Source organism: Saimiri boliviensis, chromosome 17 (genome assembly GCF_048565385.1).
Source record: "Saimiri boliviensis isolate mSaiBol1 chromosome 17, mSaiBol1.pri, whole genome shotgun sequence".
In the NCBI taxonomy this organism is placed as follows: domain Eukaryota; kingdom Metazoa; phylum Chordata; class Mammalia; order Primates; family Cebidae; genus Saimiri; species Saimiri boliviensis.
Window position 1 is genome coordinate 52,311,345 of NC_133465.1, and position 25,547 is coordinate 52,336,891.

Genomic DNA, 25,547 nt, shown 5'->3' on the forward strand with positions numbered 1-25,547 from the left:
AGGTAACCACATGGTGGATATTGGGGATATTATATTTATTTTGAATGAACTACAGGAACAGTATGAGGAAGTTCGTAAGTGAGCTCTTGTTGCTATGGCAAATTTTGTTTATAATTAAAGTTTTTACATTAAATCTTAATTTTTAAGTTTTATTTTATAAAGGTTTTGGAAACCTTCTCTGAAAAATTTACTGTCTTAAATCAGGGACATAAAAATATAATACTCAAAATGCTATTTATGTGTCCTCTTTTTAGAAATGTCTATGCATGTTCTTCTCCCAGTTTTGTTGTTTTGTTGTTTGTTTTGTTTTCTTTTGTTTTGTTTTTGTAAGACTGAGTTTCTCTCTTGTTGCCCAGGCTGGAGTGCAATGGCATGATCTTGACTCACTGCAATCTCCACCTCCGGGGCTTAAGTGTTCCTCCTGCCTCAGCCTCCCAAGTAACTGGGATTACAGACATGCACCACCACGCCCAGCTAGTTTTGTATTTTTAGAAGAGACAAGGTTTCACCATGTTGGTCAGGCTGGTCTTGAACTGCTGACCTTAGATGATCCACCTGCCTCGACCTCCCAAAGTGTTGGGATTACAGGTGTGAGCCACCACACCCAGCTCTTTGCCCAGTTTTAAATTTTTTTGTTTTTTTAACTGTTGAGTTGTTTGAATTCCTTATATATTCTGGATATTAGTTCATTCTCAGATGAAGTTTGTAAGTATTTTCTTCCATTCAAGAGGTTGTCTCTTCATTCTATTATTTCTTTTGCCATGCAGAACCTTTTTAGTTTAATATAGCTTTTAGCTTTTTAGTTTAATTTAGCTTTTTAGTTTAGTTTATAGTCCCATTTGTCTATTTTTGTTTTTGTTGCTGGTGCTTTTGAGATCTTAGTCATAAAATCTTTGCCTAGACCAGTGTCCTATAGACTTATCCCTATGTTATCATCAAACAGTTATTTAGTTTCAGGTCTTATGTTTCAGTCTTTAATCCAGCTTGAGTTGTTTTTTACATATGATGAGAGATAGAGAGTTAGTTTCATTCTTCTGCATATGGTTATCCACTTTCCCCAGCACTATTTATTGAAGAGTGTATTCTTTCCTCAATGTGTATTCTTGACTGCTTTGTTGGCTTTGTTGCAACAAGCTGTTTGGTTGTAAACAAACAGTTGATCAGTTGATTGTAAATATGTAACTTTATTTCTGGGTTCTTTATTCTGTTCCATTGGTCTCTGTGTCTGTTATTATTATTATTTTGAGACAGAGTCTCACTCTGTCTCCTAGGCTGGAGTGCAGTGGGGCATCTCAGCTCACTGCAACCTCTGCCTCCTGGGTTCAAGCAATTCTCCTGCCTCAGCCTCTCGAGTAGCTGGGATTACAGGCACGTGCCACCATGCCTGGCTAATTTTTGTATTTTTTTTTTTTTTGAGACGGAGTTTCCCTCTTGTTACCCAGGCTGGAGTGCAATGGCGCGATCTCGGCTCACCGCAACCTCCGCCTCCTGGGTTCAGGCAATTCTTCTGCCTCAGCCTCCTGAGTAGCTGGGATTACAGGCACACGCCACCATGCCCAGCTAATTTTTAGTATTTTTAGTAGAGACGGGGTTTCACCATGTTGACCAGGATGGTCTCGATCTCTTGACCTCGTGATCCACCCGCCTCGGCCTCCCAAAGTGCTGGGATTACAGGCTTGAGCCACCGCACCCGGCCTAATTTTTGTATTTTTAGTAGAGACTGGGTTTCACCATATTGGTCAGGCTGGTCTCAAACTTCTGACCTCAGGTGATCCACCTGCCTCAGTCTCCCAAAGTGCTGGGATTACAGGTGTGAGCTACTGTGCCCAGTCTCTCTGTCTATTTTTATACATACTGTTTTAGTTGCTGTATTAGTCTGCTCTCATGCTACTAATAAAGACATACCTGAGACTGGATAATTTATAAAGTAAAGACTTTTACTTGACTCACAGTTCCACACAGCACTCTGTGTCTTTGCACTGGATATTTTATTTCATTTACATTCAAGGTAATTATTGATATGGAAGGATTTACTACTGACATTTTGTTAATTGTTTTCTGCTTGTTTCATAGATTCTTATTTCTGTCTTATTTCTGTTTCCTTATTTCTGTCTTCTTTTGTATTTGATTTTTCTCTTTTGATTTTTTTTAAACTTTTTATCTTTTGTGTATTTACTGTAGGTTTTTGATTTGTGGCTACTCTGAAACTTACAAAATATCTTACAGTTATGACAGACAATTTTAAGCTGATAGCAAATTAACTTTGCTTGCACAAACAAACTATGCTTTTATCTCATTTCTCTTGCATTTAAAATTTTCGATGTCACAATTTACAGATTTTTATGTTGTTTCCCTTAATAAATCATTGTAGCTTTTATTATTTTTAACCTTCATACTATGTAAGTGAAGTGCATGCTATCATTACAGTATTAGTCTATTCTGATTTTGACTGTGTACTTACTTTTACCAGTGAGTTTTATACATTTATATGTTTTTGTGTTACTAATCAGCATTCTTTTATTTTGACTTGAAGAACTCTTTTTGGCATTTCATGTAAGACAAATCTGGGGGATGAACTCTTGCAGCTTTTGCCTGGGAAAATCTTTATCTCATCTTCATTTCTGAAGGACAGTTTTTCTAGGTACAGTATTATTGGCTGGTAGTTTATTTCCTTCAGTACTTTGAATATATTGTCTCATTCTTTATGAACCCATAAGGTGTCTGCTGAGAAATTTGCTGTCCTTATCGGAACGTATGTGTCATTTACTTTTCTCTTGCTATTTTCAGAATCTTCTTTTTGTTTTCGATATTTGACAGTTTGATTATAATATGTCTTTGTGTAGTCTTGTTTGAATTGATCTGATTGGAGGCATTTGGCCTTCCTGTACCAGGGTATTTATGTAGTTTGCCCAAATTTGAACCGTTTTCTGTTCTTCTTTATGTAAGTTTTCTACTCTTTTGTCTTTCTCTTCTCCTTCTTAAACTCTTATAACTTGACCATTTTCTCTTTGGACGCTGTTCCATAAATCTTGTAAGCTTTCCTCATTCTTTTTCATTCTTTTTTTTCTTTTATCCTCCTCAGATTATACATTTTCAAATAGTTTTCCTTCAGGTTCACAGATTCATTCTTGTGCTTGACCAATTATGATGTTGATGTTCTCTATTGTATTTTCTATTTCTTTCATTATACTTTTCAGCTCTTGATTTTTATTTATTTTCTTTTGTGTAATTTCAGGGTCTCAGTAAAATTCTGTTTTTGGTAATTTGTTGTTTTCCTGATTCCATTGAATTTTTTTCTCTGCATGTCATTTATTTTATTCCCTGAATTTTCTCTAGACAGTTAGTTTGAATTCTGTCAGGAAGTTTCTATATCTTTATTTCTTTGGGGTCAACTGTCAGGAGATTATTGTACTCTTTTGATGGTATTTTGTCTTCTTGGTTTTTCATGTTTCTCATTGCCTTATGTTGATGTCTCTACATTTCAAGGACTGGGAAAGCCCTTAAGCCGTCAGCCCATCCAGAGATTCTGGGTAGGCTATTTGGTGTGGTCCAAAAGCCTAAATCAGAAGTGTCAAATATTATATTTTTACCCATTCACTAACCTATTTCTTTGATAGATAGCACTTAGAGATACATATATACCACGATATTTAAATATTTCCAGACTTTAATATTCATATATTTTCATATAATTGTTTATTCTCATAGAGTCTAAGATAAGAAACATTTTTATTTCCTCGAGGCAAAATTTCTTCATAGTTGAAAATACACTGCTGCTCTCTTGAAGTCTAATTATTTTTTTCTTTTTTGAGCTTGGGAGCTTGACAGTCTTATAGAGTTCTTTTGAGGATCAAATATTATAACATTTGAAATATTTTAAAAATGTGTTATTTAAGTGTAAGATACTATTCTCAACCATCAGATGAATTTTGTAAATGAAATCCTTGTCTGGGGCATTGTGTTAATACTTTTCTAAAGATGTTATTTTATATATGAAGTTATTTTTTCCTCCACAAATACCAAGAGTATTTAGGAGAGTAATTACTTAGATTCTAATTTTATAAATAAAATCTCCCCTTTCCTCACAGTTCTGTACTTTTATAAGTAAGGAATTTTCATCTGTATTAGCTTATTAATCTATTATCTTTGTCAGTTGGGAAGGAGTGAGGAATGAGAACAATATGCTTCATTAGGCTATCATTTTAGTTTCAGTGTAACTTTAAATATCTTTGGATGGGAATATTTAAATATATTAAAGCAGCACATTAAATTTGACCTAGTTAATAGTCCAAACTTTTTACTATCAGTTCTTTATTTTTTTATTTGTTTTATATGTTTAAGCAACTAATAATGTTTTGAATAGCTTTCATGAGGACTTAGTTGTTATTTTTGAAATGCATTGCAAATTATACAGGTAAATGAAATAATTGTATGTTTCTCTTATTTAGCAATTATAGAGGGATCAACTTTGGATGAAATTACTTCAGACAGAAAGTTATCAAGTTTAGCAGGATGCTATCTACAATGTAAGAAGAAAAACAGTTTGTCTTCCAAACTCCAGGAACCTTCAGTATCCAAAAAGTTAAATAAAAAAAGCCACCAATATTCTAGCAAAATTATGGAAGAGACTGGTGGCCTTGAATCTAAAAGATCAAAAAATGGTTGGGGAATAAGAAAATTTCTGGGTGGGGTAGGCCGCAGTAATGTAGGAGCCCAAGAACCATATTCAAAGAATGGCATAAACTTTAAAAAACAATCAGAGAAGGGTGAAATTCATGAATCAAAGTCTAAACCACAAAGCTTGAAGAGTAGTGCAAGCCTCAGTAAGTCTCTGGATAAAAGTAGTATTTCTAGTATCCCAAAACTTCAGAAGTCAGCTGTGAGAGATTGTTCCAGCCTCCTAAAACAAGTTTCGTCTATGGAAAAAACTGCAGTTAATGCTCTGGGTAAGTAAAAATCTAGGTTCTTGAGTTCTTCAGTCATCTCAGAAATAAATAGAATGAATTAATTATTAGATAGTTACAAGCATTTCAATTGCTAATACCTTGGGTAACCACCACTTCTTTTTTTTTTTTTTTTTTTTTTTTAATTTTAAAATTATTTATAGAGATAGGGTTGCTCAGGCTGGTCTCAAATCCCTGGCCTCAAGCAATCCTCCTGTGCTGGCCTCCCAAACTGCTGGGATTACAGGCATGAACCACCATGCCTAGGCAAAAATTCTGGAAATGTACAGTAGTGATGGCGACACAACTTTGTAAATGTGATTAATGCCACTGAATTGTATGTTTATTTGTTATTTATTTTTTTGAGTCAGAATCTCACTCTGTCACCCAGCCTGGAATGTAGCGGCATAATCCTGGCTCACTGCAGCCTTGACCTTTTGTGCTCAAATGATCTTCCTACGTCCTCAGCCTCCCACATAACTGGGATCATAGGCATATGCCACCACACTCAGCTAACTTTTTTTTTTTTTTTTTTTTTTTTTGTAGAGAACGTGTCCCACTATGTTGCCAAGGCTGATCCTGAACTACTGGCCCCAAGCAGTGCTCCCATCTTGGCCTCCCAAGGTGCTGTGATTACAGGCATAAGCCACCCGTCCAGCTTGCTACTTCTGACACATAGACCAATGGATATAATATTGTGATTTTGATGATAATTCCTTTCCAGATGCCCCCTTTAGGGAGGAATTTAACTTTTCCTGAGAAGTGTGTTCAGTGATTAATTAGAGTTATTAGCATTCCCTAGAAAGTACAAGGCATGGCATCTTTTGGAAATGTTAATTTTGTAATTAATTAAATGTTTAAACAAGTAGGAGCTCTATGTGAAATTTTTGCTTAGAGTGCTGTAATTTAAATATATAATATTCATTGTACTTCAGGTATTATCTCTTATGGAAGGAGAATATTAGGGAAAAATTATACTATGTATCTAGGTCTCTAAGTCTGTATGAGTTTCCTCAAAGATGAGCAATGGTTTCCCAACCAATATATTTTCTCTCCCTGTGCTACTTTCATCACAGAAACACTGTATGTGGAACCCAATTAAACATTCCCTCCTTGTAGTCCTCTGCTGAAGTTACTTAAGTCATATTTATTCTGTAAAAAAAAACTTACCTTTGTATTACATTTAGTATTTAATGTAATAGATGAAATGATTGTTCAGTGAAAAATCTGTGATTCATACATTAATGCATAATTCAAATAACTCAATGGGAAAAAATGTGATCTATTAAGGAGGCACGGTGATGATCATCCTGATTCTGATTCCTTTACCAGTGCACTGCTGCTACTTTGTGCCTCATTTGTATTTCTGGGAGTTCTTTTTATTTCAATAAGAATTAAAACCTTGGGTTAAAAAAAGAATAATGAAACAGCAGGCAGACATGGGTAGAAGAGGCCATCAGAAGAAAATAATATCTACCTTTCTCGTGTCACTAAAATAAAATAATGTCACCTACCACTGCCATACTTGATGCTCTGAATATGGAGAAGTATGAAATAGTTTCTCTGGTATAACTTCCCAAAACAAATTGATGGTAACTGAGCTTTTTTGGAATATGACTGCCTTATGATTTACATTAAAGCAATTCTAACTTTTTTAAGCAATTTATTTTTAAATAATTTTACATTCTTAAGAGGCACAAAAATAGGACAAACATTTCCATATGTTTGTACTCTCTATCTAGTTTTCTCAAGTATTAAGATATTACATAACCACAGTACATGATCTAAACCAGAAAATTAACACTGATGCAATACTACTTACTGAGCTACAGACCTTATTCAAATTTTGTCAGTTGTTCCATGAATGTTCTTTTTCAATTCCAGGATCTAATCCAGAATTACCCATTATATTTAGCTGTCACTTGTCCTTAGTCTCCTTCAAGCTGGGATGGTTCCCCAATCTTTCATGACCTTGACACCTTTGAAGAATATTGACTAGTCACCTTATATGATGCTCTTCATTTTGGATTTTTCTTTTATTCCTTCACAAATAAATTCAGTTTATACATTTTTGGTCAGATTACCTCAGAGGTGATATTGTACCCATGTCAGTGCATCATAGTAAGAAACTCATAATGTCCATGTCTATTTGTTTCTAAGATTTTATTTTTTGAAGATTATGAACTGAAAACATGGTAGAGTAAATTAATGGGAAGGTAAAGAACTGTACATTTTTGTTTGGAATTCTTCAATTTAAACAAAACACTTTGGTTTTTTATTTCTTGGACTCATTAATTTTACACACACACACACACACACACAGGCTACAGTGCAGGGTGCGATAGCCCAGTGTGACCTCTGCTTTCTGGGTTCAAGTAGCCTCCCACCTCAGCCTCTAGAGTAGCTGGGACTACAGATATGCACCATCATGCCTGGCTAATTTTTGTATTTTCAGTAGAGACAGGATTTCACCATGTTGGCCAGGCAAGTCTCAAACTCTTGACCTTGAGTCACCCACCTACCTCAGCCTTCTAAAGTGCTTGGATTACAGGTGTGAGCCACCATGCCTGGCTCCATTAATTTTAATCAGAAGCAAGCACCATTGGCTGGGCCACTGGAACAGGCTGTTCCTCCAAACAAGTAGTTTATCAATGTCTATAGAATGTTAAAACAGTTCTGTGTTTGAGCTATAAGAGAGAGGTTAAATATAATATACTATATAACAGAGATATGGAGAGATAAGCAGTCCTGTAAAATCTATAAGGGTAATATAAAATAGATAAAACTTGTTCTCTGATTTCTAAAGCTTTTGAGTATTATTCCTTTTGACACATAAATCCATTGCCTAACAGTTTTCTACATTTTGTATATTTAGAAAACTTTCCTGAGGCTGTCAGTGAACCTCAAGAAAATTACTTTGCAGCGGAAGGACTTCAGTCTATTTTGCCTTCAGTAGGAATTACTTTATTAGATAAAGAATTACAGAAGATTGTTACAGACACTACTAGAAATGGTGAGTGAAGTTTCTGAGAAAATTAGATATTTTATGGGATAGTATTAAATATTGGAGAAATTCCTCTCAATTAGAAATTAGGAATGGGACAGAATGGGCCATTCTAAAGAAAATTCAGATATAAAAATGGAAAATAGTAAAAAAAAAAAAAATTCCTGTAAGTTCTGACCAAATGGATGGGTTTGGAGGGTATAGGCCTTTCATAGTTCCAAATCATTTCAGTAAAGCTCTTTATCATTATCCCTAGCTGTGGCTATTAATAGTAGGGTGGTACTGGGGAAACTGATCCAGTTGTAGTGAGGTTCAGACAGTAAGAGCACAGCATCTAAGGGATACAGAAATTTCTAAGCAAATAGCCCAAGAGTCCAAAGATTAGTAATTGGAGGTTACAAAATACAGGGAGAATTAGATCCAGTGATGCTTGACAATTAAGCTATGCAGTTAACATTTACATGTTGAATGACATACCCCAGTCACCAGCCTAAGTTAAAGGCAGAGTTTAAGTTTCTAGGAAGGGTTTTTATACTAGAGAAGTTTTTATCAGTAACTAAGACTTTTCCACAACAGAAGTTCAAATGAGGAGAGGAAAGAGAAGATATTTTGGGGAAAGACTGATTTCAGAATAACATTAGAAGTGAATCCTCAGAATCTGGGTACAATTTCTTAGCTAAGGCAAATCCGAAAGAAGATTCAATTAAAAATATATATAAAGAGTGGTGGCACTTAATTTATTGGGTCCTTTTTGCTGCTTATCAAAATTGACATGATCACTGTGAGGGTTTATATCTAAAAATAGGTAAAACATTGGACCACATGAATACTAGGGAGATAGGGATGGGGATACTTCGTTCTGTCAAGGTTGGTTAGTATTGTTAAGGTGTCTTAACGGATAGCATGGTGAGTAGGTTTTTAAGATGGTATGAAATAGACTCCTTAACTCTCTCATGGTCTGTCTATATGGACACCTTTCTTTTTTCCTATATCTGTTAAGGAATTAATATTTAACCCAGTCCTTTGCATGTAATAGATATTGAAAAAGCAGGGATTGTGTCTTTCTTATTGTTGTATTCTCGGTACCTAGCATGATTCTTGGTACTAAGAAGCTCTCAATAATTGTTGAAATGAACTGACATAATCTAGAAAGAACTATAATAAGAGACATGATATGAAGGATAAATAGGATGATGAAATGAAGGATCAAAAGTAGTTGTATTAGAAAGCTACAGTAATCAAAACAGCATGATACTGGAACCAAAACAGAGATATAGACAAGTGGAACAGAACAGAGGCATTGGAGGCAACGCCACACATCTACAACCATCTGATCTTTGATAAACCTGATAAAAACAAGCAATGGGGAAAGGATTCCCTGTTTAATAAATGGTGTTGGGATAACTGGCTAGCAGTGTGCAGAAAGCAGAAACTGTACACCTTTCCTGACACGTTACACTAAAATTAACTCCAGATGGATTGAAGACTTAAACATAAGATCTGACACACACACACACACACGCACACACACACACACACACACACACACACACACAGTTGTATTAAAATGTAAATTTACCTTTACGCAAAAATACACCAGAATGTATAATCTAAGCTCTTTTTTAAAAAACAGAAAATGGAATGGTGAAGCTAGATGACTTTATAAGTGTTCTCGCCAAGGAGCAAAGTGTTCCTGGATGCAATGGTAAGTAGGAAATTTGTTTTAAAATGATTTAGAGGAAAGAGCAATGTGTTGAGAAGAATTAGGTTCAATAAAACTGGGCTTGCTTTTGGATGGATACTTAATAGTCCTGTTACTCTTAGGCAAGTCAATCACCAGTTTTTTTAAACTTGTTATGTCAGGGTAATAATAGCTAACTTGTTTACCTCACAGAGTTGTCCTGCGAATTTTGCAAGCTGAAGAGTGCTGCATAAATGTATGGTAATAATGATAATGAGGAGATCAAATAGGTAATTAGCCACATTGATTAGGAATTGATGGGTGATTTGGTTTCTATTTTTTTTCAATGGACTTGTTTGAATGAAATACTGGTTTGGTTCACCTTTGATATGGAGCATTTTAAAAAACAGCTTTATCAAGTTACAATTTATGTACATAAAATTCACTCATCCACTGATTTTTATTAAATTTATTGAGTTGTACAGCTGTTACCACAATACCTTTTTTGCTTGTAATTTTTAAATTATTAAATACTTTTTAGTAAGATTAAAATGAGAAATGGAAGATATTAAGGCTTGCTGTTTTATTTTTTCTGTTTATACATACGCTAAAAAAGAAAGATAAGCTTTTTGTCTCTTTCCAAAAAAATTCTTCAGATAAGGAAAAAAGTACAAAGCAAGAGATTTCCTTTTATACTTACATGAAGAGACTTACGTTAAAAGCTGCATTATAATTTATCATTTCTGATGGATGTAAGTGCTGAAATGTCTGGATTTCTTGAAGACAATATTAGCAAATAGATTTCTTTTAAATAAATGTTTCTTTATGTTCAGTTTGTAAGCAAATAGATTTCTTGAATGCTTCATGTAACCATCATTCACCAACTCAGTCATTGTTCTATTGTTATCCTTGTGAAGTATAAATGTCTTGGTCATACCTGATCATTTTTCCCCCATTGTGCTATTTTTTAATTTTTAATTTTATTTTTAATTGTGGTGAATAGCATATACCATACAATTTACCTTCTTAATCATTTCAATAGCATCAGCTATTGAATTAGCAACCAATCTCCACAACTTTTTAATCTTGCAACACAAGTTCCCACTCAGCCTCTGGCAACCACCATTTTATTTTCTATTTCTATGAATTTTACTATTCTAGATACCTGGGAGGAATCATAAGTATATATTTTTTTTGTGACTGACTTATTTCACTTAGCATGATATCCTCAAGATTTATCCATGTGTAGCATGTGTCAGAATTTAATTGTTTTAAAAAGCTAATTAATAGTCTGTTATATGTATATAGCACATTTTGTTTGTTTATTAGTTGATGGACATTTAGGTTGCTTCTACCTCTTGGTACTGGGAATAGTGCTGCTGTAAACATGGTATGCAAATATCTCTTTAAGCTCCTGCTTTTAATTCCTTTTAGTATATATTTAGAAGTGGACACAATCCAATTTTATAACATTTCTATCACTCCTGTTTGTTTTCTCATGCCCATTTTTAGTTAATCCACACTTCCATTCCCAGACAACTATTTATCTACATGTACGTCCTGTCCCTACAAATTTGCCTATTTTTGACATTTAATTTAAATGAAATTATATAGTAGTATAGTCTTTTGTACCTGACCTTCTTCACTTTGCATAATATATTTTTTAATTTTAAAAAATATTTATTGTACTTTAGGTTCTGGGGCACATGTGCAGATCATGCAGGATTGTTGCATAGGTACATACATTGCAATATGGTTTGCTGCCTCCATCCCCCCGTCACCTATATCTGGCATTTTTCCTCATGTTATTCCTCCCCACCCTCCCCATCCCCTGCTGTTCCTCCCCAGTGTGCCCCCCACCCCCGCAGAACCTAGTGTTTGATGTTCCTCTCCCTGTGTCCATGTGTTCTCATTTGTTCAACACCTGCCTATGAGTGAGAACATACGGTGTTTGATTTTCTGTTTTTGTGTCAGTTTGCTGAGAATGATGGTTTCCAGATTCATCCATGTCCCTACAAAGGACACAAACTCATTGTTTTTTATGGCTGAATAGTATTCCATGGTGTATATGTGCCACATTTTCCTTGTCCAGTCTATCATTGATGGGCATTTGGGTTGGTTCCAAGTCTTTGCTGTTGTAAACAGTGCCGCAATGAACATACATGTGCACGTGTCTTTATAACAGAACAATTTATAATCCTTTTGGTATAGTCCCAGTAATGGGATTGCTGGGTCAAATGGAATTTCTATTTCTAGGTCCTTGAGGAATTGCCACACTGTCTTCCACAATGGTTGAACTAATGTACATTCCCACCAACAGTGTAAAAGTATGGGTGTTTCATAGATGCCCTTCATCAGTTCAAGAAAATTCTCGGCCGGGCACTGTGGCTCAAGCCTGTAATCCCAGCACTTTGGGAGGCCGAGGCGGGTGGATCACGAGGTCAAGAGATTGAGACCATCCTGGTCAACATGGTGAAACCCCGTCTCTACTAAAAATACAAAAAAATTAGCTGGGCATGGTGGCGCATGCCTGTAATCCCAGCTACTCAGGAGGCTGAGGCAGGAGAATCACCTGAACCCAGGAGGCGGAGGTTGCGGTGAGCCGAGATCGCGCCATTGCACTCCAGCCTGGGTAACAAGAGTGAAACTCCGTCTCAAAAAAAAAAAAGAAAATTCTCTACTTTTCCTAGCTTATTGACAGTTGTCATCATTAATTCCTGTTGGATTTTGTCAAGTGCTGTTTCTGCATTTATTGAGATGATCATGTGGTTTTTTGCTGGAACCGATTTTGGTGTTTAGTTGAAACTCAATAATCCTTTTATTTTATTTTATATTTTTAATTTTTCTGGGTACATAGTAGGTATATATATTTATGGGTTACATGAAATATTTTGATATAGGTGTGCAATGCATAATAATCACATTAGGGTAAATGAGATATCCATCACCTCAAGCATTTATCCTTCGTGTTACAAACAATCCAATTATACACATAGTTATTTTTAAATGTACAACTTATTTTTGACTACAGTCACCCTATTGTGCTAGCAAATACTAGGTGCTTTTAGTATATAACATTGCTGAAGTGATTTATATTTTCGTTAATTTAGTGTTAGAACTAAAATTCATCTTATTAGTGGTATTTTATTTTTACTTATATTTAATTCTTATTAGCATACTCCTTTATTTTTAGTGTTGCCTGGTGTCATTAAAGCCATTGATAAAATTAAAGATAAAAATGTGGATTATGAGGATCTAAATACTTGTCTTCAAAATTTTGGTATTTACCTTTCTAAGCCAGAATTTAAGAAGATCACAGAATTGACTGAAGCTGGTGGTGAGTGATATATTTTCAGGCAAACTGTGTTGACCCATCTGGAAGGAGGGTCAATTTGTTATTTTTTTCTTAGAAAAATGACTAATGTTTTTATTATAAAAAATTAAATTAATACAAAATTATGAAAATACTCAAAAGTACAACAAAACACTCAAAAGCCCATTATTTAGAAATGACCAGTATTAATAGTCTTTTTAATTAAAAAATGTTTAAATTTATTTTTTAAGTAGTCTAAGGCAAATAAAAAGAAAGCAGTATTTGTGATATTGCTATCTGACAAAGTAGAAGTCATCCTTCTTTAATGCTATCTGAAAAGCATTAAATGGGGGAAATAAGGATTCATTATTATGTCAAAGCCTACAATTCACAATAAAGGTGTATCAGTTTTGAGTATCTGTGCCCATATAACCTAGCAGCAGCTCTTCTAAAGGGAAAGGGTGACAATGGCTAGACAGGAGATGGGGGTTATAGATGAAATAATAATGTCTGTGAGTTGATAATTGTTGATGCTAGGAGTATATGAACATATTACCCTATCTTTCTATTGTGTATATATTTAATGTTTTCCATAATAAAAAGTAAAAAAAGGAACAAATCTCAGTTGTATAATACCTGTATAGAGAAAATAAGACTTTGTGAAGACATTAAAATCTAGATAAATAAGAAGGTATTCCATGTTTGTGGATTCAGAGACCCAAGACTGTCAATTCTCTAATTAACTTGTTTATTCAAAACAATTCTAATAAAACCCTGACTTTTCTGTAAGCTAATTCTAATATTTATATGAATGACCAAAGGTTAAGAATAGCTAAAGCACTCTTGAAGAACATTTGTGGAAATATGTGTGTGCGGGGGTTAGGGTTGGGGGGGTGGGAACTTGCTCTCCTGGATATAAACACTCCTTATAAAGCTATAGTGATTAAATGAGTATGAGAATGTCACAGGGATAGAGAAATTTACCAATGGGACAAGATAAGGAACTTCCAAACATATCCACAAACATACATGGCAATATATATGATAAATTGGTGGGTCACTGGGGAAAGGAGGACCATTTAATAAATGGTACTGAAATAATTACTTATTCAAGTGGTAAGAATAGAGTTAGATGCCTGTCTCACACCATATTCAATTAAAATTTCCACGTGCGAAACTAAGTTTTAGAAAACAAATAGAAGAAAAATTTTCTGACTTAGGAAGGATTTTTAAAGATAGAAAACAAGAAACTGGAAAAGACTGATAATTTTGACTACATTAAGAACTTCACTTTGTTAAAAGATACAACAAAAAGAATAAAATACAAGCCACAAACTGGATATTTGCAACACTTACAACAGCAATGATTATTGTAGAGAGTATATAGGCAACTTTTACAAACTAACAACTCAATAGAAATTATAAAAAATTTTCAGATAAAGACAAGTTGCTAATGATCACATGAAAAGCTTCTCAACATCATTAGTAATTAGGGAACTGCAAAGTTTAGGTCATAATGAGATACTTAAAAAAAAAATAAAGACAGATCTTTTGGCCTCAAACTCCTGGGCTCAAGCAAACCTCCCACCTCAGCTTCTTGAGTAGCTGGAACTACAGGCACAAGCCACCATGCCTGGCTCATGAGATACATTTTTATATCCTCTAAATTGGGAAAAACTAAGAAATATGTTAATCTAAGTATTGGTAAATATGGTGAAAGTGGTAAAACCACTTTGGAAAACAATATGTAGTATCTTGTAAAGTTTGCACATCCCGTGGTTTAGAAATACTATTCATAGCTATAAATCCTAGAAGATCTCTCGCACTTAAGTACCAGGAAACATATTCAGGAATGTTCATGGCAGCACTGATCTTAATGGCAAAAACGGAGAAAAAAACAACATGATATTCATCCACAGAATGTATAAATAAATTGTAGTATACACCATTGTGTATTCATATAATGGAAATGCCATCTCTACTGAAAACACAAAAATTAGCTGGGTGTGGTGACACACCTGTAATCCCAGCTACTTGGGAGGCTGAGGCAGGAGAATCACTTGAACCTGGGAGGTGGAGGTTGCAGTGAGCTGAGATTGCGTCACTGCACTCCAGCGTGGGCAGCAGAGTGAGTGAGACTCCATCTCAAAAATAAAGAAATAAAAATAAAAGTTAAAAATATTACATATGTTTGAGAGGGACTGGAAGAATTTAGACCAGTTTTCTTGGTGTTTTTCAGCATTTACTTTTCTACTGTAAATTGATGGCTTTTCCCCTTTATACTTATGTATTTTTATTGGGTAGTGCTACCTGATGGATATAATTATGTATTTATGAATATATAACTTATTTTACATAATTCAATATTTTTCATAATAATTTAATACTTAAAAGATATTGAAGAAAATGTGTTTCTTTTCCTGTAGAAACAGAAAAAGTAAATTTTAAAGAATTCATTGATACTATGATGAGCAACACAGAACGCTTCTCTGAAAAATTATGTATGTATAAATATCACGTCTTCTGCTTTTTATGGATCAAATGGTTTGATAGATTTTAGAAGAGTGTAAATACTCTTTTAGTCTCTTACAGAGCTAGTTATCCTGCAGGTCATCAGACAAATAAATGTCTGGCTTCCTGCTGCTATATCTGGCCCTAATCTTCTCTAATTGCCCCTAATTCTAGAATGCCTTCTACATGCAAGTGAATTAAAAGCTATCATAATTTTACTTTTCATTAGTACACTTATAATAGAGAGCTAGAACTATGTATAGCATTCATTTTGGAGAAAGATTTAAAATGTCTTTTCGCTTAGGAAAAATGATACCAGCTAGTGGCTGAGTACTAATATGAGAATTTCTGGTTATATCTGTTTCCATTTCTTTCCATCTTCCAATTTATTCAGTAACATTTATGAACCACTAATATGTAGTAGGCTTTATGTTAAGCTTTAAGTGTGGTGATATGAAAAAGATAGCTTTGCTACTCAAAAGCTCACCATAAAGAAATGTAAGGTCACACATGCATATTTTTAATGGAGTGAAGTTAGTATGCATTCTAAAAATTGGGGCTAAAAGTCACATTGTGTTATTTTGTGCTTACATGTTGGGTAATAGTAGATTTGAAGTAGAAGATCTTTTTACCTCACAATATAAGATTTAATTTGTCTCCTATACAATGGTCCATCATACAGAGATATTGTTTTGTCATACAGAGATATTGTTTTGTCAGTTACTTCATTTTTCCTAGGAATTTCAGTTTTATAGAGATTAAAATCTTAGCACAGAGTTATATAGTATATTACCTTGTCTATCTGTCATTATATTTCATTTCTCATTGTTAATATTGCATGTTTATGTTTACTTCTTTTTCTTTTTTCTTCATTAGACTGCTCAGAGCATGTCTCTTTATTGGTTCCATATACCTAATTGAGACCTGACATCCCTTTACCCCTCCACTTTCTCCTAATCCATCAATCTCCTCCTGTTTTCACTTTTCTTCCTGTTCAGTTTAAATTATCTTATCTATATATACCTAATACCCTAGACTATCTTGCCTCTGTGTACTTTTATTGAACCTATTGGGCAAAACTCTCAACTCAGAATGAAGCTAATTGCTTGCCTTCTTGTATCTATCTGACAGCATTTCTGGAGAAAATCATACAGCTGTGAAGATTATACAGATTATAAATAAAATCTTGGTCACTAATGTCTGCTGACCCTTCCTAACTGTCTAATCTCCCTGAGAATCCATTCTCTATATAGCAGATAGTGACTTTTTACAAATTTGTAGTAAGATAATTTCTCTCCCTCATTTAAAATGCTCCAGTGATTTCGAATTGAAATAGTCTGTCTTTTTGTTGTCTACTGTGCTAGACTGAAGAGGAAGTAGGAGACAGGAAAATTTTAGGGAGAGATATAGAACAAAAGCTACTTAATTGTTTTATCAATTGAAAATGTTTCTGAATTCACACTTTAAAAAATCTAAATTCAATCACAATTATTATTTATAATGATTATTCAGGGTTGAGGTCACTGTAAGTTCTTAAAATATTTCAGGATCCTTAAAAATACATTATATTTGAGGTTAAATATTTTATTATATTTTGATATTTGAAAGTTGGCAATTCATTTATGCTATATTTATTATTCTTTTAAACCAGAAAAACCTTATTTTTTGACTTCCAGATGACAGTTTACTGTATTAACTTCTTGGATAAGCATTTGTAAAACTTGTGTTTTATCTACCCTTTAGTATTGCCTGATGCTATTGAAGCCCTCGACAATTTCAGAAAGGAGACGATGAGTGTTTCTGACCTGTGGAATACTCTGTCTAGTTTGAATACTCATTTAAAAAAGGATGAATTCCTAGATGCTTTGAAAGTAGTGACAGTTGATGGTGAGTGTTACAAACACTAAAATTAAAAAGTATACAAAGATATTACCTTATTTTCTGTCAACTCTTACTTGTTGTGTATCTTGTACTTGGCAAGATGGAGTGTTCCGATATGATCGAAATGCCAATATATGCATTAAAGAAATACTGAATAAAGAAAGTTCAGATTGTTTGACTATTCAATATAAAACTTAGAAAAATTATTATATAATTTATTATTACTCTAAATTGATCAGATATGCATTGAATACCTTCAAGTTCCATGGTATGTTACCAGAAAATGGTGTACCCCAATGAACACAGAGGGCAGGATTAGGAAATGTTAAGAAATCTATTCAAATTTCATAATAACAGTACTTGTAATATTCATACTGTTTTGTTCAAATAGGCTTTTATTTAATTTGGTAGAAAAACAGACCTGCTAATAGCTACCACCTCCACTTAGCAAGTTAAAAAAAGTAAACAAAATAAAAACAAAGTTCAAAAAAGTATAACAAAGACTATAGACTAAAAAATTTAAAGTAAATCTCCATCATTTACTGTTGATATTCTACATGCAAGAAAGAGAGTACACAGGCTACAGGTAGACATTCTACTCTTTCATATTCTTAGTGCCTAGAAGTTTAAAAAAGGGCCTAGTACTTTAATATTCTTTTATGTGGAATGTTTATACAGAACTAGCTTAGTAACATGAGCACTTTGTCAGGGGTCTTTGTCAAAGAACTGTCTTTTTCTTTGACAAAGATCCCTGACAGTGTGCCCATGTTTATTATCCTTTTCATTCATGAAGCTTCTGTTTAGGTGAGGCTAGCAAAATTTTAAATATTGATTAAATATTTAAATATTTTTAAATTTTATTTAAATAAAAAACTTTTAAAATATTGATTATTTTGTTTATTGGGAGATTTGAGGTGAAAAGGGTTGATGAAAAAAAGAAGGCTAATTTCTTTTCTTTCTTTCTTTCTTTCTTTTTTTTTTTTTTGAGACGGAGTCTTGCTCTTGTTGCCCAGGCTGGAGTGTAGTGGTGCAATACTTGCTCATCACAATCTCCGCCTCCCAGGTTCAAGCCATTCCCGAGTAGCTGCCTCAGCCTCCTGAGTAGCTGGGATTAGAGACATGTGCCACCATGCCTAGCTAATTTTGTATTTTTAGTAGAGATGGGGTTTCTCCATGTTGGTCAGGCTGGTCTCAGGTGATCTGCCCGCCTTGACCTCCCAAAGTGCTGTGCTGGGATTACAGGCTGAGCCACCACCCCTGGCCAAGAAGGCTAATTTCTACTCAATAATATAGATTTTCTTCCCTTTTTCTCTGTGGCAGTGCTTCAGGGTCTTTTGTTAAAGTTAATGGAATTTATAGACAACATGTACCACAGAAAGTAATAGATAGCTTTTATTTGAACCAGACCAATAAAGTATTATTTTTTGAGATATGAAAATAACTAGAAAAGTATTTATTTGTTAGTAAAAACTCATATATTGTGTTTATTATTCTTTTTTTGTGGGGGGGTGGGATAAGGTCTTGCTTTGTGACTCAGGCTGGAGTGCAGTGACCCAATCTCAACTCACTGCAACCTCTGCCTCCCAAGTTCAAGCAATTCTGCTGCCTCAGCCTCCAAATAGCTGGGACTACAGGCACACAGCACTAGAGTTTTGTAGAGATGGAGTTTTGCCTTGTTGCCCAGGCTGGTCTCAAGCTCCTGAGCTCAGGTAATCTACCAGCCTTGGCCTCCCAAAGTGCTGGGATTACAGGTGTGAGCTATGGTGCCAGGCCTGTGTTTATTATTCTGTACTTATGAAGCAAAAGATAGTACATAAAATGCAGATTATTTTACCATTTAAATCTAAATATACACATGATATTGAAAGCTATATCTGTACCACATTCATCATATCTTTTCTTCTTTTAACATTGTGCCTGTAGTACAAAGGTATTTAGTTCTTATTTTAATGCAGTGGTTTGCAAAATTTTGAGATTTGTTATTTTTGTTTATATTTGATATTGTTAAAGCAGAATCCTTTTTTATCCAATTAAATCTTATACAGTATCCTAATATATAAAATATTTAAGTTGAGCTTCTCTGACCAGAGTGGGAGAAATGACCAAGTGAACTGCTGAAACAACTCCACAAGACCTTAGAAATATAAGAAAGAACTTAAAATTACTGATGTAGCGTATTCTTTTGGCCAGGTTATGTTAAAAAGAAAAAAACTAAAAAACAACAGATTCAGATTCTCTCTAATAAAATTGAAAAGTGAGTTCTTGGTTATTGATGGTATTTCATATTGACTCCTTAATATTTTAAAATATATTTAAAATTAAAAATAATTTTATAATGATTACAAAAAAGCATTGAAAAATAGAAAGGGTAATTTATCATTCAGCAAATTCAGAAATGCTATCCAAATATGTAGTTATATAGTTTATGAGCTCTCTTGTTTCTTTGAAAGACCAGAGTGAGGAAAGTTGGTGTTGAGCAAAAGTATGTAAGATGGTATGGAATATGGTCAAGTCGAATGTGAGACACTGAATCTATAGGCTAAGAATTAGATGGAGGAAATCATTAATGGTATTGTTAGGCATTTAAGGCCTGGCACATTCTCTTCGCTGCTGATGGTTTCTCCAGCTTTATTTGTTTCAGATTTTTAATCTTAAACTGATGTTCTCTGTTTCTCCTGACTCTGATATCTGATGTGGTTGAAATTAGCTTAATTACTGTTTTTCTTTTTCCTGCTTGGCAGCAAGACTCTGAACTTAACCTTCATGATTTTTTATGCAATATGCATTCAAGCCAGATCTGCATTTTTGTTTGTTGACCTCAGATGGCTCCCTGCTTCCTTTCTTTCCTTTCCCTCCCTCCCTCCTTTCCTCCCCCTCCCTCTCTCCTTCCCTCCCTCCCAGAATTTTCAGTAGCTGTGATTTAGTTCTACTTGATGATACACACCAAGAACTAGATTCGGAGGGGACTCCATTTAGGTGACTGAGTTCCAATACCCATTGCCTACTTTAAGCTGATCTTTAAGCTACTATAAATTGAAGACGCTTAATTGAGAAGGTCTTTATGTAACATGGCCTTAGAATATTTGATTATGTAACCTTGCTGATTAATGTGAGGCTAGTGGAAGGCCATCCTGAGTGGTATAAAGGTATAAAAGAAGCATGGGAAATGGAATGCACAAACACTTTCTATACTTCTCTACCATTTTTTTTCCATCAGAGAGAGAACACAGAATCAGGGGCAGAGCCTTTACAGTTAGTGATTTATAGGACTCTACTAAATGACAGCAGCAGCAGAAATGCTGCAATAAAGACATGTGTTTTTACCATAGAGAATAGTTTCTAAAAGTTCAAGTGTTAATTTAAAGCCAAGGTAGATAGAAGGTGAGACATCATTAATTGTAGCTATATACTTAAGCCCTGTTCAGGCTTTTAACTGCTGGTGACACATTTTGCTTGTTGTGCATTGTTCTACTCTATGATAATAAAGTATAATGTTTCTAAATTTTAAGCTTCCTTATTCCTGTCTGGGAAAAACAAAGCTGCTTCTATTTCCTGTGCTTGTCACTTTAACTTTGTAATCTATTACTTGTGTATTGTGTAAGAAATGGGTGAAAACACATGTCAGTAATTATAGTCATAGGCCTATCAGGCACTGAAAGAAGTCTTTGAAGTTTTCTAGGGTAGGATTTTTATCTTTAAACAATCGAAAGACAAAATTAAGACTGAGGTATGTCTCTTAATTTTGTCTATGACTATATCTTGGTTTTGGGATATCCATTCAAGCCAGATCTGAATCTTATCCATATTTTGGGAATATGGATTGTATTGTTTCCATTGATTGAGAACTCAGCCTTACTTCTATAGTCTTAATATTTATTAATTCCATAAAATTAATCCTTTGGTTACTAAAAATATGAAAAGGAAATATGATTCTTATGAGTACATCAAATGGTTTACATTTTTATAGGTTGCTTTACTGGATATGACTTTTACTTAATGACGTTGGTCTGTTAAAAGTGTTTTTTTTTTTTTCCCTCACAGAAGGCGATAAAGTACAATTTGAAGAATTTGCAAAAGTAGTAAAGGATATGCGTGATGCCTCCAGGTTAAAGGGTAAGTACTGAATTATTTATAATGGTTAGATTTACTTTTATTGAAAGGACTTGTTTTTGTTTTTTAATGTTGTGTGTTCAGCTAATTTCTGGTTAACATGTTGGGACTGATATGTTTACATGCAGACAAAATTTGGTTTTGATTAAAAGTTGGCTGGCATATAGGAACTTGGTTTTGATTAAAAGTTGGCTGACAATAAGGATGAGCCTAGCCACAGAGCATGTTGACCTCTTAACTTCAAAAGGCCTTTATTTATTTTCCAAAGTCATCCACACCAGTAGCTATCCTTAATCCTTATTATTACCTAGAATTGTCTATTCCACCTTTAAAATCTTAAACTACAAGGTCAGACACTGACCATATTCCCTTAAAATTACACGTGTAGATATTGAAAGAAGGCATAGAACTTTATTCATACATGCCTATTCTTTTGGCTCCTTCAAGTTCTTCAAATAGTCTAGACACAGTATATCAGCTTTATCAGTTGGTAATGAAGGATACATTCTGAAAGCCAAGCTCCTATATGCTTGACTTTCAGAATGTATCCTTGATTTCTTCCCTTTCCCTTCCCCTCCCTCCCTCCTCGTCTCTCCCAGTAGCTGTGATTTAGTTCTATTTGATTATACATATCAAGAACTAGATTCGGAGGGGACTCCATTTAGGTGACTGAGTTACAATACCCATTGCTTACTTTAAGCTGATCTTTAAGCTACTATAAATTGAAGACGGTTAATTGAGAAGGTCTTTATGTAACATGGTCTTAGAATATTTGATTATGTAACCTTGCTGATTGATGTGAGGCTAGGCTCATCCTTATTGTCATTGGATGATAATGGGATGAGAGGTAGAAGGAGGATTATGATCAAAGTGCCAAAATCTTCAGAGAATGTGAAGGAGTGATCAGACAGTAAATCAGTAATGTTGTCAGGAGAGTGGCATAGTTGAATAACAGGCCTGAGCCTCAAGGGAGAAGGATAAGGTTTGATTGAAGGTGAAACTAAAATGGTCTGACAGCAGCAGCAGAAAGACAGGAAAATGCTGTTCTGCTTCCTGGTCCTACAGTCTGTGGAGCATGGGAAGATGAACAGACTCCACTCAGGGTGGTTGTGCAAGAAAATTGTTTTTAAAGGAAATCAAGTGCTAGACAAAAAAGCAGAGCTGGTACAGTTTTTTTGGGTGTCAGCAATTTCAGATTGCCTTCTGTAGTTGCCTCCCAGTGATGCTAGGGAAACAGGAAGGTGAGGTAGGATATAAAGTTTAAACTGTGATTACTGTTTGCAGCTAGTTTCTGTTGGCTTTAATAATAATAGCAGTAAAACTAATTTTACTCTATAATTATGACATTTATTGAGGCATTATTATATGCCTAATGCTGTCTTAAGTACTTTTTATACATTATTATATTTACTCTTCACATCAACCTTGTGAGGTAGCTATTAGTATTATCCCATTTTAGATGAAAGAGAAGTTAAGTAGTAAAAATTTGCTCACAGTTACATAGTTCCAGGTTACAAGTCCTGGGGCCAGAATATGAATGTGGGTCTGACTTAACCAGGGCTGGAAATGAAGCAACATTTTAGATGCTAGGGTACAATTGAGTCCTGGTGGAACTGAAAAGGATAACTCATTGAGCCCTTATAAGTCTTGTCCCATATTTTACATTTTTCATGATTCTGAAAGTTATTTTGCATATATCTTGATGAGTTAATTGTTTGCTTCCATTAGAGGTCCATAGCAAAATACATTGTATAATTGCAGTAAAAAATTCCACTATATGAGTGATTTTGGTTGTGCAAATTTTATAAAAGCACCAGATAAATATCATAGATCAAGAGAACCCTTTGCACATTGTGCTGTTAGTCATAGAATTCTATGAGGGCTGAATTTCTCTTGAGATTTCTTATTCCTCAGTTCAGGATGTAATAATAAACTATGGATTTCCACTAACAAATGTCTTGAGTGATGGCTGCTGCTTTTGCTTTTTTAACAAGACATTAGTTTAATTATTAAATAACTATTTTCTACTTGTAGAGTTACAAGAAGTTGTCTTAGCTGCTGATTTGCTTGAAGATGACATGATAGCTGGGAAGAACTTGGAAGACTTTCTAAGAAATATTGGTGTTAAGTCACCTAAAGAAGAGGCAGAGAAAATTCTTCAATCAGATTTTGTTTCTGGTAAGCATTTTAAACATTACTCTCAGAGCTGTTTTTTTTTTTTTTTTTTGTATGAATACCTGTAAAGAAGATGTGCAAGGTCTATAGATATTTGCTTATATTACTATAAATGTAATCTTTGAAATGGAGCCTTTCCTCTTAATTTCCTCTTTCACAGTTATGAGAATACTTTTATACAAGCAGGTCTAGATTTAGTGGAAGTGGGCTTGTTAGAATCCTCTCTCCTCATTGCTATCTTGATTTAGTGAAAAAGAACATCTTAAGAATTCAAGTTCTGTGAATAGAAATCCTAGCTTTGCTACCTTGATCAAATTACTGCTCAATGTTACTGGGGCTTTCTTTGTACTTCAGTTCCCATTGTAGGTAGAATCAGAACTACTATACTTAAAACAGTGTAGGGTTATTGCAATGCTTAATGGATGGAAGTGAATCTAAAATTACCTTGTAAATAACATGTTCAAGAAATATATGAGTTATATGCTGATTTTGATGCTAAGCTTTAAGTATTACTTTGTCCAGGGGTTCTCATTTGTCATCTCTCTCTTTTTGTTGCAGAAGATAACATGGTAAACATTACAGATTGTATGAAGGCTTTGAGGGACACCCAGAAATTTTCCAATTATATTGGTAAGAGCTTTATGGTAAAACTGTTAGAAGGCAACAATACAGGACTTATTCAAAGTTCTTCTAGTAAAGCACTAAATTTGGTGTTTAAATCTTCTTTATAGTATCTGTGCCAAATGTTTGTTTCATATGTACTTGAACACTTCCAGTTATGGGGAACTTCCTGCATTTTATTTTTAAATTTAAGAATTGTACATTTGTGATTGGAGATTGGAGAAAATGACAAGGTTATGATCTTTTTCAATAGTTAAAATAAGACACCCTTATTATATATGAATGAATAGTTCTTTTTAATGTAAAAAATTTAAATGACCAAGAATGTAGTATAAAGTGCAATTCTTGTAACGTCACCCTCCAGAAATATCCCTATTAAGGTTTGGTAGGTATCCTTTTAGGTTTTCTTCTTTATATCCATCCATGATATTGCACAACTTGTGTGCAATATGTGACAGTATATCTTAGATATAATTCTGTTCCATTGTATTATATAAACCTACCTCATTTTTTAAAAAAGACTGCCTAATATTCTACTAGAGGAATGTAGTATAATTTTGTCTATAAAACTTTTAATAAACATTTAGGCTATTGCCATTTTTTACTATTAACAAACATTTGGTGAGTCTCCTTGTACATATATTTTTGTGCACATTGCACACAATTTTTCTGTAGGACAAATTCCTTAGAAGTGGACTTGCTGGGCCAAAGTATTTTTAGATGCAAACTGTTAACAAGCTACTGACTAATTACCCTCCTAAAAATTGGGGGGAAATTCACACTTTTACTGACAGTGGTTATTATTTATTAAAAATTCTGATAGGAGCATTAATACTTTGTCTTACTCATTTCAGGTTTTTTCTAGTTTTTTAATTGATTTTTTGACTTTGTTTTTGGTGGATAGCTTTTTACCATCTTTTCTCTTATTTCGTCATTTTGGTAATTTGATTCTCATAGGAAATTTTAAATTTTATTGAGGTTTAGAATGACTTAGAATATTAGGACAGTTCTATGCACTTATAATTATTTTGATTTTTTTGTATATATGGTTATTTTCTCATTCTTAAATATACATATATATGAATATATGTATATAAACAGAATATATATATATATATATATATATATATATATATATATAACTTTCTTCTTTGTTTGCTACTGAATGTTCTATTATCTCTGTTTTTAAAGTACTAGCTCTTGGGTTTATCTTTATTGTTTCTGTTTATATTTTAAAAATTAATTTCTGTTTTTATCTTTAGTAAGTTATTTATATTGTTCTCCTGTGCTCATTTAATAGCTTTTCTA

General features: G+C 34.0%; 1 protein-coding gene across 10 annotated transcripts in view; it reads left to right on the forward strand.

Moving 5' to 3' along the window:
* Positions 1-25,547, forward strand: part of EFCAB13 (EF-hand calcium binding domain 13) — a 277,023-nt gene that overhangs the window by 40,688 nt on the left and 210,788 nt on the right. For 9 of the 10 annotated variants that reach the window (XR_012514684.1, XM_074388793.1, XM_074388794.1 and 6 more), the window contains 11 exons: positions 3-74; positions 4,449-4,946; positions 5,490-5,567; positions 7,819-7,956; positions 9,581-9,652; positions 12,822-12,965; positions 15,368-15,442; positions 17,196-17,339; positions 21,375-21,446; positions 23,478-23,621; positions 24,177-24,248. Coding sequence is in view for 9 of the 10 variants with exons in the window: in XM_074388793.1 (XP_074244894.1) it covers positions 3-74; positions 4,449-4,946; positions 5,490-5,567; positions 7,819-7,956; positions 9,581-9,652; positions 12,822-12,965; positions 15,368-15,442; positions 17,196-17,339; positions 21,375-21,446; positions 23,478-23,621; positions 24,177-24,248 (1,509 nt within the window). In the remaining variant the exon portion in view is untranslated. The remainder of the gene's footprint in view (positions 1-2; positions 75-4,448; positions 4,947-5,489; positions 5,568-7,818; positions 7,957-9,580; positions 9,653-12,821; positions 12,966-15,367; positions 15,443-17,195; positions 17,340-21,374; positions 21,447-23,477; positions 23,622-24,176; positions 24,249-25,547) is intronic. The other variant, XM_074388801.1, reaches the window with a different exon arrangement.